The following is a 20,562-nucleotide window of genomic DNA, read 5'->3' as shown; positions in this document are numbered from 1 at the left end:
CATACATTTTTTTTTTTTTTTTGATGTGATTTTGTATCAATCTATCAGATCTTACGACTCAAGGTCAGTATCGATATCTGATATACCACTTGATATCTTATATACCAATTTTATTGTCATATTTATGTAACAAGGTGTTTGTTTGATGTTGATGTTGATGTTGCTTTAGAAGTTAAAAATTTGAAAAACAAATAAATAGATTATTTTTGTATTTTTATAGGTTTGCTAATAATTTCCAATATTTTCTTGGGTATTGCCGATAATTTAAATTTTGGAAGCCCTGATGATAGATTTCCGATAACATTAAATGTAACATTGACATAAACATAATAAACAAAATCTCAAAAATAAACTCCATATTATGGATGAACAGTCCCATTCCCACTGGTGACATAATATGCCTTAAGGCCTGATGGTTCAGAGTGTTCCTAAATGATTGTTCATGACCTAAAACATTAATACTTTCCTCTCGAACAATGTTTTCCCTAACGTCTAGTTATCCCTGCATCCTTTTCGAGGTTCCCTAATAATTTCATGAACATAACGTAAGGGTCAAGAAAGAAATAAATAAGAGATTATGATCACAAAAGCTTCGAGGATGTTGGTATACTGCCAGAAGATATTCAAAATTGGTCGGAGCTTTTCGAACATACCAAGTTTCCCTGTAGAGAATACCGTATATAGACAAGAGCTTCCAAGGGATAAAAAGAAAAGTAACAAAATTACTTTCTCACTTTTTCAATGTCATAAACTAAATTATGTTGAAACTAACCAAATGATCCGATGCTAAAATAAAAGGACACCTTAGCTTTAAAATTTTGGGAAAAGGAAAGAAAAAAAATGAAGCAGTTACTAGATATATTTACTGCAAATATTTTACCCAGAACTTGTGGGCAGAAACACTTTCATTTGTACTGAATGCACCTCATAGGAACTGTGACCGTATAGTTGATTACAAGTAACAATGTGTTCTTTATTGAATAGATGAATCAAACACCCCATATTCTGATAGACAGAATTTGAAATGAATGTCCAATCAGAAAAGGCATGGCATAGGCTAATCAAACCAGATTATTCTTTTGCAGACTGTTCAAAGTTACTAGCCTTTAGAACAAGTATTGGAATTGTTTTTTTAATTAAGATCTCATCTTCTGGACCTATACAATGCTGTATATAATGTTGTCTTGGAGAGACATAATTTCTGTCTGGGCTCCTATTGGACTACTGTGCAGAAATGCATGTCGAATTGCTTCAATGATCGATTACTGTTGTTTCTGTCTGGTTGTTGATGCCCTCGCCACCAAGTCAGGTGGAAAGAAATGTGACAGATCAATCTCAAAACCTGTACAATCTGCTACAACCTACCAAAGGACAACATGAATTTACAAAACATGTGAATCAAGAAGCAAAGTGACTCCAATAACATAAACCTGGTGTATCTATATCAATTTGAAAAGGACCCTAAATAGGCTTAGACTTCAGAATCAATCAGTTACAACGAAAATGGCAGGAGAGAAACTATTCCACAACTGAAAGACATTTAAGCTGATGGATTGAAAGAAAAAAATGAGACACTGAGATAGTGATGGAAGGAGCTTTGAAATGGCACTGCACTCAAAAAGATCCTTGTATACTGCATCCAAGGACATCCAATAGCCCTTACAGTGATGTAAGAGCAGCAATTTTTGGGCCAAGGCTATTCCGAGTAAAACATCATGTGAGCCATTTAAAACTAGAGACACCCTTTTCAGTTGTTCTTGTATATTACAGTAGATGAATACAAATGCGTTCTTTGAGATTCTTGATGATAACAGGCGGGCAGATGTTTATTACAGGAAAATATAAAAGCATTGCAAAATTAAACCTACAAACAGGCTTACCTGTAACATTGATAACTAGGTTAGACTTTTAGAAATATAGTCTGATATTACAAATATGAGTTCAAAAGATAGGGCCTGGAACACCGCCTGCAGCAATGCAGTCTAAAAAAATGAGAAGATGCTTAAAAATGAGCATGGCAAGCAAACTATAATGCTTATTCCTCTAGCATAAGCTTTGTCGGATCATCCCTCCAGTTTCACTCCGGAAATTGAACTAAAGAAAAGAAGAAAAAAAAGTGAGAAAAAAATTATACATGGGAATTCATATAAGATGGAAGAGACATGAAATAAAGTTGACATTTCAACTCATAGCATTGCCTGCACAAATTTTTGGACATCACAACGACTGGATCCTCCACCGGTGTCCCTTCAATTAAATTCAGCTGTCTTTGTGAAAATTTGAGGACTTCGATGATGACAGTCATCTTGAAAGTTGAAACTGCCTTACCTTTAGATTCATCAAGAAAAGAATTTGATAGCTCTACAGACCAAGACTTGTCTCTGCAATGGAGTAAACTGAACTCATGAATAACCTTGTAATGCAACCAATCTATATGAAGAAGTTCATGAAATTAAAAGTACCTTGGAAGTGAACATAGTGGAAGATTTGACACGCAATTAACAATTGTACCATAAAATGCTCATTATGTTGTAGGAAGAGTCATGGTAGTTGAACCCCGCCCAAGTGGAATTAAGCCTTGATGGCCATCAAAGAGTTCATCATCTACATCATTATTCATTACCACAAATAGTTAGAATCTCTTTATCTTCCCAGCCATCTTTCCCTCAACACATGCACACACACAGATGTACATTCGCGTAGATTCTGGACTAGTATGAAGGCTTAAAGGAATAAATGCAATTGGATGGACAATAGGATATTATTCATATATGAAGCTCTAATGAGAAGAAAAGAAAATTACATTGTAAAAATAAGACATCAACTTTTAGTTACCATAACCTTAGTTAATTGCTTCATACGAGCAATTGACAGAGGACACTCAGTTCAGTTTTACAAATATGGCATAAGCCAGCATATCAGTTTATTTCTATTTCACTAGGTGCCATTTTCACATCTTCAATATTTTAGATATCAGTAACCTTGTTCAGGAAACATCTCCAGGCAACAAAAATGGGGAACGCTCAGCAAGCAATAATCATCTTTGCATTAAACTACAAAAATATTAAGAAAAACTTTAATAGACATGAAGCTACATTGCCTGAAGAAGACTTAAATAGTTCACAAGGAAGAAGGTTGGTCAAAACAACTAGAATAATTAATTACTATCCACGTTCTGAACCTAATCTGCATTCCATAATGGAAAGTAATTAAATGAGATTGGTAACAATAGAGTTGATAAATGATAATGCAAGGAAAGAAGACATACTGCATGATTATCAATGATTATCCATATTTTTAACCTAATCTGGATTCATGGAAACTACTTAAAAGAGATTGGTAACAACGGAGTTGATAAAGCAAGGAAAGAAATATTACATCACCCAACTAGTCTAGGCAAAATAGTGAAGATAGGTGAATTGACGATTTAAGAGACACTGAACTGCAGCACAATGAGGACACATCTTAGAAACAGAACTAGTCTTGACAAACTTACAGTGCTACCATATTAACAAGAAAATAAAATAGTAAATACACACAAGACAAAGACCAGGCTAATGTAATAGTAACAAGAATATATCCATCTTTGCCTTGGATCCATCAAGTGCCTAGAGGGATTAAACTAGTGTTCAACGGGGACGTGTCCCCTAGGGTCGGGTGCGTGCACCCCTCGCACCCCACACACTTGGGATAGGGAAAAATCTGGGGAAACGTTTCCCCACGTCCCCCTTTTGGGGAGACGTGGGGAGGCGCAGGGGGGACATTTCCCCAGTATGGGGGACGCGACTCCCCAAAAGGGCGTCCCCCCTCAAAATGGGCTATGCGACCCCCCTTAAATTTGCTTTCAAACAATGATTTATGACAGGGAAAAACTAGTATTTGACCATATTTCCCTACTAATGCTATTCAATTCATGGTAATGTTAAATTCTTAAAGTAAAAGGACAAGTGACATTCTCATCTCATCTATCTTTCATTTTCACAAGTGACATTCTCATCTCATCTATCTTTCATTTTCATCCTTTTACTTAAACTTTTAACATTACCATGAAATGACTTGGGATGTTTGAGAGTGGTTTCGACCTCATTGGATTTCATATAGAGAGTAGAATTTTAGATCTCACTCAAAATCCAGCAGACTTAACAGTTTTTCAAGAATCCAGGATTCGATGGATTGCAATGTTTCCATTGCATTTTGTCATGTACAAGGGTATGGAATTAGTATTTAATCAAGAGCACCAAGCCCTCTGTTTATTTTAGAGTGACTTTTAGACTCATCACTCCACTGTTTTTAAGTTTTAGCTATATCAATTTACTATTCCAAACTTTAGATTTCAGTATCTATTATAGTCCATTTTTCTTAGTACTAGTTAGATTCTAGAATGATGAATGACGAATTTAAATTTTAAATCAATTTAGAATCTAGAATGATGAATTTAACTTTTAAATCACTGTAGGTTCTAGAATGGTGAATAATGAATAATGAATATGGATCAGAGTATTTCATTATTGAATCTCGTAGTCTATGGATGAATCATGTATGCATTAGTAAGGATGATGAGTATGGATCAATGTATTTCATTATTTAATTCAAAATTGTATGTATTATTGTATTTATGCTTTCATTATAGAATTTGAATTTTATATATATATATAAAAGGAAAAAAGTTATATACCCCGACGTCCCCTTGTCCCCCCTAAATTTCCCTAAAATTTGAGGTTACTCCCACACGTCCCCTTTGTGCGTCACCTCGCACCCGCGTCTCCCCGTCCCGGAGTCTTGGTGGAACATTGGATTAAACCTCTGAATGTGCAGACCTTTTTTATAGTGCAAAAAATTGAAGGTAGGTTTGCACTTCTAGGGATATCCAATGTCCATGCTTGTAGGTCAAGGATAAAGATGAATCTGGATTGGTGTTATTTCATTTTCTGTTCACACACACACACACACATATATTAACCCAACCTAAATGTTGTTATTTTTATTTATCACTGTTATTGTTATCTTGTCAACATATGCCATGTCAGCGTTACATTACACTACACATCTCCCTCGTACTGAGTTGTAGAATGCATCTCTCAGCATGATAATGCAGAGAGTATACATCACAACGTCATCCTAAGATAGACTGTTGTACCGCTATCTTAAATACATCTCGAAAATGCATTATTAATAGTGATATAGATCTGCTATCGTGGATTGACCACCTAACACTAAGTTTAACATTCTTTTTAACTGAATGATTCATATTTGTATTGAAAAATTGTTGCGACCACACCGTACATCATAGTAATAAAAATAATGGATGGCATTCCAAAGCCTATACATAAGTGTCCAAAATTAAAAATAAAAATAAAAATAAAACCCTTAAATTTTGAGTTGTTCTACCTTGCCGATAATTGTTCCACAATGTCCTACTAGTATATAATATATATCCTAATATACAAGGCTAATAACACCGCCATCTTGCAAAACATACCTAAAACTGGAATCAAATAACTGAAAAAGGAAAACATAATACCCTTATGAATACTAATGAGAAAGTATAAATATGCATGAATATCATTGTATTCAAGGTGAATTGTATACTCTTGTAACAAGCATGGATTGTGGAGTAATTCCTTCCATAGGGTGTATTTGATGGTGTTACCCTATCTCAAGGGTTCTCTCTAGATCCTTGTGTTGTTCATGGTGAATGTCTTGGCATAGGGTTTATTTTTATAGTTTTCAGCTGAATTATCTTTAATATCTCTGAAGTTTTACTACAAATGATATCAAAGCTCTTTCTTGGTCATGAAGTGAGAAAAATTTGGGGCAAAAAAAGGAAGAATCCTTTTCTTTTTGCTATTTTTGACGGAAAAAAAGAATGATAGGATTCAGGTTGAGTTCTGAAACTTCATGTACATACTTTTAAAAAGAAAATTTATAGATCTAAATTCCTCTCAAATAAATACCCAATTAAAAAAAATAAAAATTAAATTGTCCAAAACAAAGCTAGGGAAGTGGAGATATTGTTGATTTAAAATCAACCTTCTTTTAGGTTATCTTTCACTTGAGTGCACATATTTTAGAGAAACTAATGCCATTAGATCCAAAGAAGTTGCAGTATTCCATAATTAGGGTCATAATAGCCAATCCAAGATATGTGGTAGAAGTTATGATCATTTTACCTTTTTGGCCTTCTAATCCACCACCAGTGGGTGTTGAAAATGATAACAAGGAGGTTTTTTCCTAGACATTTATCCTTTTAGCCTAGGGAGACACATTAATCATCTTTTGTCTATGTGATATTATGAGTTTACTAATATAAAGGAGCTAGCATACTTTTTATGAGACTTATACTAGGTACTTTGAGTTATTAAAGTCACTTTATGTGAAAAAGTACTAAGTACACTTTATATTATTAAAGTGACTTTTATATTCTAAAAGTGACTTTATGAGAGAAAAGTGAGCATGGTACTTATTACCACTCAAACTAGCCAGGGACCTGAGGGGAATCGATCCAGGAGGATTCTGTTGATTCATTGCATAGGTGTTCAAGTGTCGTCATCAGTATTCAGTGTTGTCGTCAATTCAGTTAAGCTTCGATAGTGTTGGCTATGGATTAGGTTGTACAGGTAATATTATGGTTTCATGGCGTTCAGTTGAGATGGTTTAGCGCCTGGTTGTCAACATGAGTTCATCGATAGTCCTGCCAGGAATGGTCAATGACATGTGTCGTGTCGTTGCCTCACAGGATTTGGGTGTCGACAAAGGGATATCATCGCAAAGGTAGTTGGTGTCGACGATATGTATATGGTTTATGTTACATTGCGACAAAAGTGTGGTAAAAGGGTGTTTTTACATATAATGTAAAACCTAAACCCTAGTCTACATTTCAACACCTAATCAAAATCCTAATCCTAAATCTAGTCCTAAATCTATGCATCATGCATTGATAAACAAATACAAACCTATTTCTATGTGTTAAAATCTTACACATAAACCTAAGACTATTATAAAAACATTGCTTTAATGTTAAACCTAAATCTAAAAGCCCTAAACCTAATTCTCAAGCCTAAAAACCTAACCACAACACTCTCAACATATATTAATGTGTTAAAAATATTATAAAACATTAACACAGTCCCAAACCGCAGCGGTTAGCCGCGTTGGAACTACGTGTCATGTGCACAGACAAATAAGCGGCAGAGATAGGCTTTAACCGCAGCGGATATGGAAACTGTAACCACAACATGTGAACAGTGAGTGGTTGGCCGTCGGAGTTAGCAATCAGTCTTTGTAACCATAGGAAAACCGTAGCGGGAGTTGTTAACATGTGATCAGTCGGAGTTGATAGCCATCCGGTTTGCACTCAACCATATCGAAACCGTGGAGGAGTAACCACGTACATGTGACAGGATAGCAGCTATGGGTAGCAGTTGTCGGAGGTCTTGGATGACCGCACGGAAACCGACGGTTACAGGTCATGTGACAGGTCGCAAGCATCGCTGACAGTTACCGAAAACGGCGGAGCCCTAACCGCGGGGGTCAAACTCACCATTCACATGCGATGTCAGCGCTTCCTCCGCCGAGTGACATGACGACTAACGGTTTCAGATATAGCCATAGTCTATTTTGGGTTTTCAATTAAGTTTTGGTTACAAATCCTGTGTTTGAGGCTGATTTTGATATCGACATGGCTTTAGCGGGGGGTGAAGCAGATTATGTGGCGGCATCAGAACCAGGATCAGTAGCGGCATCAAGGCAAGGCAAAGAACCAATGGAAGGCACTAGTTGTGCAGGTCGACAAACTCGTGCTTCCATTAGGTCCACTTCTATTGTCATTGGTGGCATTGATATTGAGGTTGCAGATCAGGCTGAGGCATCCTCAGACTCTGAACTAGATGATGTCTATGTAGCTCCTGATGATGATCATGTGTCTAGTAGTGGTGATGAACTTGATGATTGATCATGTGTACACTGTAGACTTGTAGTAGGCCAATGGCCTCATAGCTTGTAGCATTGTTTTTGGACTTTATAGGCCATTTAGAGCCTTATTTCTTATATATTTTGCTATTTTGTCGATGATATGTATTGTACTCGGTGCCATTTTGATATATTCACCTTTACATGGTATATAAATGAGCAAACTTTGCATACTTTGTCTCTATTGGCTTGGAATCATGGTTTTACATCTTAAAAATAATTTTGTTTCATTAAAAATTAATTATTTAATTTATTTTTGTAAAACCGGTTCGTTTAGACCAAACCAGTCATGGTTAGACCGGTTCCGATCGGTAAACCGGTTCATTAGGTGGACCGGTCTGGTCACCGGTTCCGGTTTTAAAAACATTGGTAACAATGCACTGGATCTGTCTTCTCATTACTCATCTAAAAACTTTGCTTGTTGTATACCCAAATCTGCACTAGATCTGTTTGTTGGTCTCTTAGATCTGCAAGATCTTCCTATTTTAATCCCAGATCTGCAATATATATATATCTACTGGTCACTCAAATTTGCTGTTGTAAATACTTGGAAACTTCAATCAGGAACCCAACTCTGATACCATGATAATTTTTCCAAACCCTAGGTGATAGATAACCTATGCTTCTTCACTAAGTAAATCTAATTTAGAATTTCTTCAATAAAATAAAATAAAAATTAAGCATGCATCAATCACACATATGTCTGGAATAATACAGCAGAAGCTAAAACTTATTTTCCAAGTACACAGAAAATTTACGTCCTCCAAATCAGCTTTTCATGAATCATCAAAACTTACAAGGACTCTTCAAACAAAGTATTTTCTGCCTGCTGGAAAACCGCATAAACAAGTCTGCAAGACTGATGTACAATTAAATACATATGATTGTACAACTCATACAGCCTATCCATACATGTGTACGGATCTGTTCATATAGATTTCTGCATTTTAGATCTGCAACCTGCAAGTCTGTTGGGCTGCTCTTCTTCTTGCTGCTCTGCTTTTCCCTTCTCTTTGGCTTGCTTTCTTCAGCTTCAGATGAAACTGTCTTCCTGAAGAATCCACTATGAGTGTCTCTTCCTTCTACCTAGCTCTTCCTTTATAATTCTAAGTTAATGACTATGTCTCCACAACCCTAACCTCTCATTGAAATCAATGGTTGGGATTAAATTAAAATCTCACTAGAGATCAACCGTGGAGATTTATCTAAACCCCCTGCACATTTGACACAGAACCTGTGCAGAAGTTCTTGTTCCAACTACAAACATGAACAAGTTACTTTCTGGGATTAGCTGCCAACTGCAACAACTTTCCCCTTTATGGATTTGATCATCAGTTTTTTAACATAGTTTAACATCAACAAATATTTAGCATTAAATTTTAGCTTTCTTTGTTGTGTATGTCTTTCACTGTATAGAATTTCAACAGATGCATAAAACCCTATGTTGCAGGAAACGTGGTATAGAGGTCCGTTTCCGTACGGAAACGGGTACGAAACGCGGAAACGGGTTTGGAACGGCCGTGAAAGGCGTTTCTGGCCGTACTGCCACGTTTCCCAAAACGGAAACGTGGCAGTACAGCCGAAAACGCGTTTCAAAGCCGTACGACCCACGTTTCCTCATTAACTTGTGTTTTTTTTTATTTTTTTTTGTTTAATTTGTTTTTTTAATTTACTTTTAGGGTATGTTAGTGACTTCTTGTTGCTTCTAGATGCGTGTCTAAAGTTATAAAAGTGAATTTTTGCCCTAGTGTTGATATGCAGTTCATCAGGAAGTTTGAGGGATATGCAGTTCATGGCAGTGTTCCACGGGGACTCGCCCCCCCCCCCCCCCCCCCCCTTAGGGGTCTAGTTTCCTCGCTCCCCCGTGCTCCGGGGACTTGGGGACGAGTAGGGGACGTTTCCCCACGCTCCCAAAATGGAGGAAACTCAGGGGGACGTGCCAAGGAAACGTTTCCCTTCCCTGAGATGATGTTTCCTCACGCTCCCAAAAAAATGGCCTTGCTTATAGTTTATGATTTAATAGACCTAAAGTGGTACAAAGCTACTCATGTTCTGTATGAGGATAACGTCTTGTGCTGTCTTTTGTTTTCAACAAGCGTTATTTTAGAGGGTCAATATCATGTAAATTTGTTGGACCATATAGCACGTACATGAATTTTCCCTTTTAAAACTTCTCCTTTTTTTCTCAAGTGATCGCTGGATTACAGTGGGGAGATAACTGGAGTAACAAGCAAAGAATATGAGACATTCAGTTTGTGTTTTTAATTTGCATGACATTTGACATACAAACTATGGAAGCAGCACCTATGTCATGTGGGAAATAATTGGGTGGACTATAGACTAACATGCGTTTACTGCAAGCATGACAAAATACTATGGGTAGCAAGAAATCTCAGGAATTGTCATTATATATGAATTTATACAGTTACAAAATTTACACAGACCACAGTTGCTCAGCTTGAATTCTCAGGTCTGAAAATTATTTTCACCCCTGAAATACACTGCTAGTTTGAAGTTTGAACTGCATGGCATTGCTCTAATAAGGTAGACAAATTATCCATGACATCGTTGGTCACCTAAGATGGTTTGCAGATGGCCATCCTGCAGTCAATGTCATTTGATAGTAAACTGTCAGAAACTCTTTCATGTGATCTTCTCATCTCTCCTGGAACTAAAACTCTTCTTTCAACATATGGTGTACTGTCTATATTATATATAATATAACAAACTTTCTAGCTGTTGGATCCAATACAGCTGGACAACCCATTGTAGTTGCCCCTTCTACTGCCAATGCAGTGTTCCTGATTTGTTCATTTACCTTTTCACAGAATTCAGTGGCTACCTTATCAAGCTGAAGCTCTCCCTCTGTCTGACCAAAATCTAAATTAGAATTTGACCAAGCTGAATTAGAATTTTAAATTTATTATTTTATATGATATTATAAATTTGGATAATGTCAAATGATATTCATATCAATGATCATGCTTTGCAGCTTTTCAATTCAAACCAAATTGTCATAGTGGACTCAATTAATAAATTATATTTTATATTTATAAATTTTTAAGACCCTGACGCTCCCCCACGTTTCCTAAAAAATGGTAGGGAGCTTTTGCATAGGCCGCTCCCGCGCCCCTCGCTCCCTCGCCCCCTCGTCCCGGAACCTTGGTGGAACATTGGTTCATGGTAATGTTAAATTTAAATTCTTAGAGTAAAAGTGATATTCTCCTTTATTTTTCATTTTCATCATTTTACTTAAATTTTTAACATTACCATGAAATGACTCAGGATGTTTGAGAGTGGTTTCGCCCTCATTGGATTTCATATGGAGAAACTAGAATTTTAGATCACTCAAAATCCAGCAGACTTATTTGTTTTTCAGGATTTCAGGATTAGATGGATTGCAATGTTTCCATTGGATTTTATCATGTACTAGGGTATGGAACTTGTATTTAATCAAGAGAACCAAGCCCTCTATGCATGGGAAACTCCCGATAATCAAGATCATGTAGGGTACTAGGGTATGAAACGTGTATTTAATCAAGAGCACTAAGGTCGTTCGACTATGTAGGAGGAGACTCCCAATACAACAATGGTCCTTCTAAAGAATGGGATGTTGATGCAGAAAATCCTGATTTGGATCTCTCTCTTGCAGCCTTATAGTCTTTATTGTACTTGCAGCCTCATATATTAATATAAATAAAGGCTGATTTTGAGATTTGGATATATAATAAAGGTTGCTTTTGGATATTCCGATATTTTTATTTTCATTATGTGATCATTCATGAGTAAATGTGATGTAAATTAAATCTTAATGTTTAAGTGTAATAAATTATAATGTATCATTTATGATTTATGATTGCACATATATATATATATATATATATATATATATATATATATATATTCGCGTTTCCCTGTTTCCAAAATTTGGGGAGGCCGCGTTTCGTATCGCTTCCCGTTTTGGAAACTCGTACCCGTTTCCCCGTTTCGTGCAACTTAGATACAACCCTATAAAGTGTGGAAAAATGAGAAGATGTTAGTAAAAATTCAGATCTGCTATTGTAATTGATTGCTCAAGTTCCTCTTGCATTTATTATTCTTCATTACAGAATGGAACAGTTCAAATTTTAAAATATTTAATCCTATGATTAGCCATCTATTTTTAATGGAATTGTCGGAATGCATCTGTTGTTAAGGTTGATAGCTAAATGGTTTTATTGTGTTTTTTCCTTCTTGTGGACTTTAAATGATCTCATCTACAATTTAATTGCATTCTTAAGGGCATACAACTGTTCTTGTGGGTACTGTCCATATGATGAGGACCAAGGTAGCCTTATGACTAGTGATGTTCAAACCCTATGACTAAGACTAATCCCTTAAACATTAAGTGTAATAAAGAAGGCCCAGTGAACCAACAAGTCCTCCTAAGTGAGTAGCCATTGTAAACAGTTAAGCAACACAGGACATGAAAAGATAAGTTCACTGCAATGCAATCTAATACAGAACTCAATAACAAATAAAACCTTTTAATCTAAAGTTGGAAAAACAGAAATTTAGCTGAACTATGCACCATAACTGCCTCTTGCAAAAATTCAAAATATTTATCGTAAAATGTCAAATCTCTAGAAACATACCTGCATCATCTGCTTCCATTTCTAAACCAGACATATCATGCCCAGTCATATTTCCTGCTACTCCAATGCATGTAAATAGTGACTCATCATCCACCTTCAAGTTGTCATATGCATTGTACACATCCTCTATGGTTGTAGTTTCGTAAAAAGAAGCAAGATCTCTGATGCATGCAATATTCTGATATCGCAGGTATAATAAATCAATGAAGAGAATATACGCTCAAATATTTTATAGACAGGATAAATCTAAAATCGAAGTAAAATAAAAAGTAAAAAACTAAAATTTCCGTTCTAATGATTTCAGCATCTGGAGGATTCAGGCCATGAGTTATCTATAAGGTATTCTATACAGTTACTGTTAGCAAAGCACAAATTTGAACATACTACACAATCATATGGTGATCTACAAATATGGAAATTGTATCGTAGAAAAACAAACACACTAAATGCAGACAATATGCTAGATACGAAACGATTTTCTTTTAAACAAAATTGGGAAAAATTATATTATTAAGGCTGTAGCAAAGCTAAAGAGCAAGAGTACATAATTCTGCTGGCCTGAATTTCCAAACAAAATAGGCAGCACTTATAAGTTGAAAACAGAGCTTGCAAATGTCCACAGTTAGTCCATGCAAAATTCCTCACAGGTATACTCTTAGAAAAACACTCAATATTCTAATTGCTTTACTAAAAACAAAGTTTAATGAAAAACATGATGAATATTGGCTTCTTCCAGCCCAATGTTGGAAGGAAGAAAGTCTTGATTTCCAAGACCCATGTCTTCTACCAGTTGGTGAACTGTGTCTTATTCCACTTTAGCTGAATTTGTCAACATCTTGTGATTGGAAGCAGCGGATTGAGATCACTTTCCTAGATTAAGCACCATATTTGTCAACATATTGCATTCTGCTTCCAGCATATCTATTTGTTGTGTTTATTAGACTAGAGTGATCATAATTATGACATTTTGGGAGGTGCACTGATGCTCATTTTTATGAACTTTTATGGTTCACAAGAAGAGGGAAGTTTTGTTATATTGAATAGATTCCCCATGTCTTCATCGGACTCTTTGAACTTCTCACGCTTCCTTATAGTCCATGGGAACATCACGCAGAAAGAAATAAAGTTACGAGACAAGAGTCTTAAACAGCCCAAACTTCCTCTCAGGATGACCTTGAATCCAAGAAACATGAGAAACCCCACTGCATGACAAACAACACAACACTACCACAGTGCCAAGGATTTGCGGATTTCTGAAGTCAAATAAACTAGGACTAGAGCCAAGCCTTAATAATTTGCAGATTTTGTTTTCACCATGCCTTGCAAAGTTTCTCCACTCCCCTCTCAATCAAATTTGAATTATTAACATTTTATAATTGAGATCTTCATATGTTTGCAAGGGCTCTCTCTTTGGGTATAAAATGTGAAAATTTCACTGCTGAAATCCTATTGTGGCAACTAGAATTATTTCTTCTAACTGTAAATTAATTTAACAGTTTATTGCTACGACAAAAACGAAATAATCACACAGCAATCTTCACAAAAATACTGCAGAAAATAAAAGTGTTGGAAACTGAGAAATATGCTAGCACACAAAAAAATTGACACAACTATTTTTGGACAAATGTCCTCAGAAAAGCCTAATGCGGGAAAACTAGTGAAGTGGCTAAGGGTTTTAATTATTAAGCAACAATGAAATAATCTGAGTGCAATCTGGATGCCAAAAACTGGCAATCCTGCAAAGAAAAGATTGGCAAAAATGAAAAATATTGTGAGGTATTTTCCTCAGCCCCACAGGCAATCTTGGCCTGGAGCTGCCTCGAATCAGCATCTGACCGACTGCCACTGGTCTGGGAACCTTTGCCTTGGCCCTCTGGAATTTCCTTTGGCCACTAGCACCTGAAACAACCCTTCCTCTCGCTGAATCAAAATTCCCTCTAGAGACATCTCTGCAGCCTCTGCGTCAGCCTCTTTGTGGCTATCTCTACCTTTCTCTGCAAGCTACTCTCGAAATCTGGAAAAACTTCCTCTGAATCACTGTCCCTGCCCCTCTCTGCTCTACTTTCCTTTTTGGCTCGAACTCTTTTGGCAACTGCCACTGCTCTCTGGAGAATCGAACTGCATACGGAAATCGATCTCAAGTGTGTGTTCTCCATCTATCCATCAACCTCCTCTTATAATCTTCTGTTGGGACTCAACGACCAAGATTAAAACGTAATCGATGGCTAAGATCATATGTGGATCGATCCGTTTGAGTTTCTAGATAATTCATACCTTTCTCAATTAATATTGATTAATTAACCCCTTTTCCTAAGTTTAGACTTAGGAAATATTTGAAAATAGGCTAATAATCTAATTGAGACACTTCTAGGTGGAATTTCCAAAAACGATTTATGGGTTATGAAGAACTCCTGTGTTTTAGCCTCTCCACAAATTTCGAGACTAGGACACCTCCAATGCTACAAAAAATAACACTCCCTCTTAGCGAAGAAGGTGTTATAGTGCTGCACTACTGCTACAACACACCCTGTCTGTGTATCACCCTCTATCACGTTGTTGATTTCTAGCCATTGTGATTGCTTGCAACTACCCACCAACCATTGCGCAACTTTGTTGTTGCATCTGTGCTGCTACTGACACTGCTACACTGCTGCCAACTCTGCATGCATCTGCATTGCAACTCCCTCTCAACTATTGTTGCTACTACTGCAACTATTGCAACTAAGAAGCATCTGAAATACTGAATCAACTGTCTCTATGTTGCATCCGTCTCTTGAGTATCTGACTGCTACTAGCCTCTACATTGTTCACTAAGGAATTTGCATCTTGTTAACTCTGCACTGAGCCACCTTCTCTACTAAAAACACTACACATCGCTCCTCGGCACCTGACTGCAACTAGTTTGCAACTGTCACTCTGGAACTGACTGCACCTACTGATATTGATCCATCCTACTTCTAAATATTGTGGGCCACTGTAGCAAGGTAATGATCCATAAGGAAGACACCTCAATGGGCTATATGCCCAAACCTCTACGGTTCTCTGGGACTATAGCTCCATATCACCCCACCTCACTCCTAGAGGCCTAGCTGCAAACACGACGAAGTCTTCCTCCATCCTGGAAGACAGTTTGTCTATCTCTGTGGACATTGTCACCTGGTCTTGCTTCTCCTTCTTTCCCTTCTTCCTAAGAGGACACTGGTACTGAAGTGGCCAAACTCACCACACTTGAAGCACTTTACCTTAGATTGTCCTTCTTCTTCTTCTTCTTCTTCTTCTTCTCCCTGTGTCCCTGACTGGGACCCTTTGATGCTATGGCCACATTCTCCTCTTCCTTCTCACCCTTCGTGCCCTTCCTGCTACTTCGGTTGATGGTACTCTTTAACAGAGCTTGACTCAATTCCTCCTATCTTTGCCCAAGGTACTTTGGACAAAGACTTACCACACCTTCGAGACATTGTTCAGTGCCAACCGCAAAAGCTTTGTTAGTTGAGGTGCCTTCCCAACGGCTACACGTTGATCACAAACCTCCTGAATCATGGTGAGGAAGGAATCTATGCCTTCACCCTTCTGCATCGTTAAGCTCCTCGGATTCTCCTGCAAGAATATCGATTGTTGCTCAGACATGTTCTAATATAGATGGACGAGAGCGTCCCACATCTCCTTGGCAGTATTCTTGCTAGATATATGCGAGACTTCATGGTCCCGAATGCCTTACAGGATCAATCGCTTTGCCTTCGCCATCTCCTTCTTGTATTCCTTCAACTGATCTGCGTCCTGGGGAACTACCACCACATTATACACTAGGATTTCAGGCCATATTCATTCAAAAGGAAGGACATTCTAGCCTTCCAGATGACAAATTTGGAGGCTCCATCCAACCTGTCCTAATCTCTAAGCTTGATTGTGGCTATCTCGAATTTGATCGAAAATTTCCCTCTTCCTCTACTTGGTTGTTTCACATGCTATTCACACTCCCCTTTGGAGTGAGAAAAACTTCCTACAACAACTGTCGACTGCAACTAGGAAAATCGAATTTCTAGGCTAGAAAACCTCCACGAGAAATTATCTCTGTGTGCCCTTATCTTCCACCCGACGTTGATAATGTTGCTGCCTCTATCGAAAAATCCCGATAAAATCGCGATAACATCAAGAATTCGCAACTTTTTCAACTCGTCGATTTTATCGCCCAAGTTTTTCACATTTTTTTCAAAAATGAAGAACTCAAGATTTAATCATAAAACTCAGGATAAAACTAGGAGTTTTTCCAGAAAGTCATGAGTGAGGTGCCAGACTGTGTATAAGTTAGGAAAAGGTTGTTTTTTCCCTCTCATTTTGCACTCTAACCTTTGCGATTCGTTCCTATGGAGAGAGGAGGTGTTTTTCACTACCCAAAAGGAGGAGATTTACACGATTGTGGGTGAAACTGTGAAAATTCCTAGACTCGAAGGTACCTCTACTGCAGCAACTCTGAATCTACTTCACCTACTTGATCAAGTTATTCTTCTGAATACTAAAGCAAATTACTTTTGCAACCTACACTAATTAAATATTTTATCTCATGAAACAGAAAATGGAGAAAACAACAACATACATAGGACACTTAATTTTGAACACAATAGTCCTCGGGAAAACCCAATGCGAGAAAACCGTTGTAGCAGCTCTAAGGGTTTATTATTATGCAGGAGAAATATCTAAATACAAATTTAGGTTGCTCATCTGGCAATCCTTTATAGAGAAAATACTGGTGAAAAATCTGAGTGAGTTTTACGTCACTTCACCTAGTAGAATTCTGGCTGATCCAGCACAAGACTGACTAACCCCGGCTATTTCTGCGTTGGCTCTGCGTCAGCCTTGCATCGCCTTTTCTACCCTCTGCATCAACTCTCCCGACTGTTTCGGCAGTTCCCGGCAATTCTGGAAATTTTGGATTCTGCGTGACAGGCAATTTTTCTATGTCAGCTCTCCTGGCTACTACGATGCCTCTGCGTCAACTCTCTCGGCAATTTCGGCAGTTCCCAACAGTTTCGGCTGTTCCGGCAGTTCTGGATTCTGTGACAGACAACTTTTCTACGTCAGCTCTCCTGGCTACTGCGTTGCCTCTTTGCAAGCTCTCTTCGCCTCTTTGTTTTGTATTTTCCGGAAAGTCCTTCACCCGAATTCTCTCTGCCCCTCAGTTGCAAGATCTCCCCAATCGGTTTTCCTCCTGAGAACTTCTCACCTCATAAAATTGATTTCCTCAATTTCTTTGTGTGTATTTCCAAATGAACACCAAGCCTCCATTTTATACTTTTCCTGTTGAGTCTTCAACGACGGAGATTAAGTCTCTTATCAACGGCTAAGATTAAAATATGACTTGACTAGGGCTTGAGACTGTGCAATGCACAATTCAAGGAGACAAGATGGTGGGTGGTTGGTCGAGCAAGTTGCAAAGAGAGGAACACTTGAGAATTGACTAAGTGTGGCATCAATGAAGTGAAAGATGAAACCAGAACACGACTTGAACATGATCACACATTCATAAATGATCAACCACACAACAATGAAACACTTAACACCCAGAATGACCATGCATCCATTAAAACGGCAACAAACTGACACTTATTTCTAACTAAGACAGTTGAAATGTAGTTTTGCAACACTTAGAGTAGAAGTTACAGTACAAGTGTCGACTGCAACCAAAAATTGTACGAAGCTATGAGAGAGTGTCTAATGCATGTTCTTATAATTTATATGATCAGCTAATGCAGAAGAGCGCACTAGAGATACCTCTAGTGGTGCGCTAACGTGCGACACATTCAGGAGTGAAAACAATCAAAAGTGACACTTGCGACAGTAAGAAAACATGAAAACTACACTTGCAAAAGCTAGAGAAAGTGAAAGTGACACATGCTATAGCGAATAGAATGCAAAAGCGACACTTGTGAAAGTGAAAGCAAGCAAAAATGATAGTGGCGAAAGTGAAAGTGACACTTATGAAAGCAAAAGGTGCCCAAAAGCAACAGTTGAGGAGACTCGTTGAAATAATGATACAATTATGACTAGGAGTAAGGGAGACTGTCAAATAATGTTGCGCACTGACTATCAGCATGAGATCATAAGTAGGCTCCAAAATTCTAGTGTAAGCAAAATTTTGGAGGGTGTTTGTCACAACGACAATAGTACCTTGTAGAGGCAGTGCAGTATCTCACGTAAAGCCAACCAACATTATGCTCCTGTATAAGAAAGAGCTTGTCAAGTAAAGGCCTTACTATGTTGACAATGTTGGTCATGATGTTTAATTGTTTAATAATGGCTTACCAATCCGACTCTTCTTACAAGAACTCTTCAGTCTGAGAATAACCTTGTACCACGTGTACAATTATGAATACCTCCCTAGTTAAGAGGGATTGTTGGAAAATGTAACTAGTTTCGGTCTTCATAATTGTCAATGTACTCAAGTCATTATGTATATCTTATGTTACAAGAAAAATAAGAAAGAAAAATATTATTTTAAGCCTGGGTTTCATGCCATTATTTAAGGTCATCTAGATAAAGCATGTTCTTCATGCTTCTACGGTTTTTCATGTCAAAAGAATATTTTTCTTGAGTCAAAAGAGTCCTTGCCAATTGTATAAGACCCTATTGAGCAAGTTGTACCATGAAAAAGATATTAATTATGAGTCTAGAAAGTTCTACAAGCCTCCTAGCACAAGTCGGCCCTACAAACAAGAAGTCAACCTAAAGTAGGGTATTCAAACTCCTCAGATGTGTATAAATAGAAACAACAACAACCTCATTTAGCATCATTCGATCTCTCTGAAGAAGAAGTTCGATCTATAGCTAGGAATAAGAAGAAAGTAAAAGTGAAGGTCTAAGAAGCAAGGAGAATCCAAGAAGAAGAAAGAAAGTTTGTTTTTGGGCTCTACTTTCTCACATGTGCGAAGGTTAGGATTTTTGCAGCTTCTGCAAGGCTGAAAGTTGCAAGTTGAAGCTAGGGACCAAAGTTGAAGCTGGAAGTTGGTTGAAGCATTATTTATCCTCGTCGATTTGGTTGATCTTTGACCTAATTGAAAGCGCTTCTTGGAGGGCTGACTTGGTGCATAGAGGGGGACTTGGCCTATGGTTTTTGGTCTTGGTTTTCTCATTTGAAGCAGCTTCTATAAGAAGAAAAGAGATTTTCTAGGTTTTCCCCTTGGAGGGGCTTTTCCCTGGCTTAGAGCCTATATCTTGTGTCTATTGTCTTTACTATTTTTTTGTTCTTGATTATTGTTTAGTGAGAAGATATAAGAAAGAAGCATAAGAATATAGATAAAGTTCAGAAGCAATTACTATGGTTAAGGAGAAATTGAATTAATAGATGCCCTATTGTATTCTCCAACAGAGAGGAGCAACGAGACTCCATCACATTTCGATAGATGAGTAGATAACATATATTCTAACCAAGGCTTTGCTGAAAGGGAAATTCTTGGTCTTCAAAAAGCAACTTGGACTGATGGATGTGACCCTCCCAAGTAAGGGTCCCAACTAATCAAGAACACTAAGCTATGCTCTTATTGAGCCAAAGAGCTCCTAACATTAAGGGAACTCTAGCGAATAGGATAGTTGTGATTCTTACCTCACAGTAAGTAGTATCTTGCCTATTGTCTAACAATAGGATAGTTGTGATCCTTACCTCTCATTGTAAGTAGTAACCTGCCTATTGTCACTTCTGGAACTTGACAAAGTATACCCTAGTTGGCATCTTACCCACAAGTTGGGCTTGTTCGGATTACCACCCATCTAGCCAATGGGTGGTAATGTGACCCTCCAAGGTAAGGGTCACGACAAATCGAGAACAATGAGTTATTCTCTTCCCCCTATCTAAGCTCCAAGGGAGAGGAATTGAGTCGGAGAACTCTTGGCATTGAGGGAACTCTAGCGAATAGGATAGTTGTGATCCTTACCTCATGGTAAATAGCATCTTGCCTAATGTCTCACA

General features: G+C 37.6%; 1 protein-coding gene across 2 annotated transcripts in view; it reads right to left on the bottom strand.

Moving 5' to 3' along the window:
* Positions 1 to 861: 861 nt before the first annotated feature.
* Positions 862 to 20,562, bottom strand: part of LOC149155570 (stromal processing peptidase, chloroplastic-like) — a 308,857-nt gene continuing 289,156 nt past the window's right edge. Inside the window, exons 23-25 of one of the 2 annotated variants that reach the window (XM_089445727.1) lie at positions 12,603 to 12,780; positions 2,463 to 2,604; positions 862 to 2,381 (exon numbers count right to left, since the gene is read on the bottom strand). In XM_089445727.1, coding sequence (XP_089301853.1) covers positions 2,525 to 2,604; positions 12,603 to 12,780 — 258 coding nt within the window. In that variant the 3' untranslated portion in view covers positions 862 to 2,381; positions 2,463 to 2,524. The remainder of the gene's footprint in view (positions 2,382 to 2,462; positions 2,605 to 12,602; positions 12,781 to 20,562) is intronic. The other variant, XM_089445728.1, reaches the window with a different exon arrangement.

Source organism: Pinus tabuliformis, chromosome 9, assembly GCF_031772625.1.
Source record: "Pinus tabuliformis cultivar Carrire ecotype Pingquan chromosome 9, CPIR1, whole genome shotgun sequence".
Taxonomy (NCBI): Eukaryota; Viridiplantae; Streptophyta; class Pinopsida; order Pinales; family Pinaceae; genus Pinus; species Pinus tabuliformis.
This window is presented reverse-complemented; position numbering and strand designations above follow the sequence as displayed.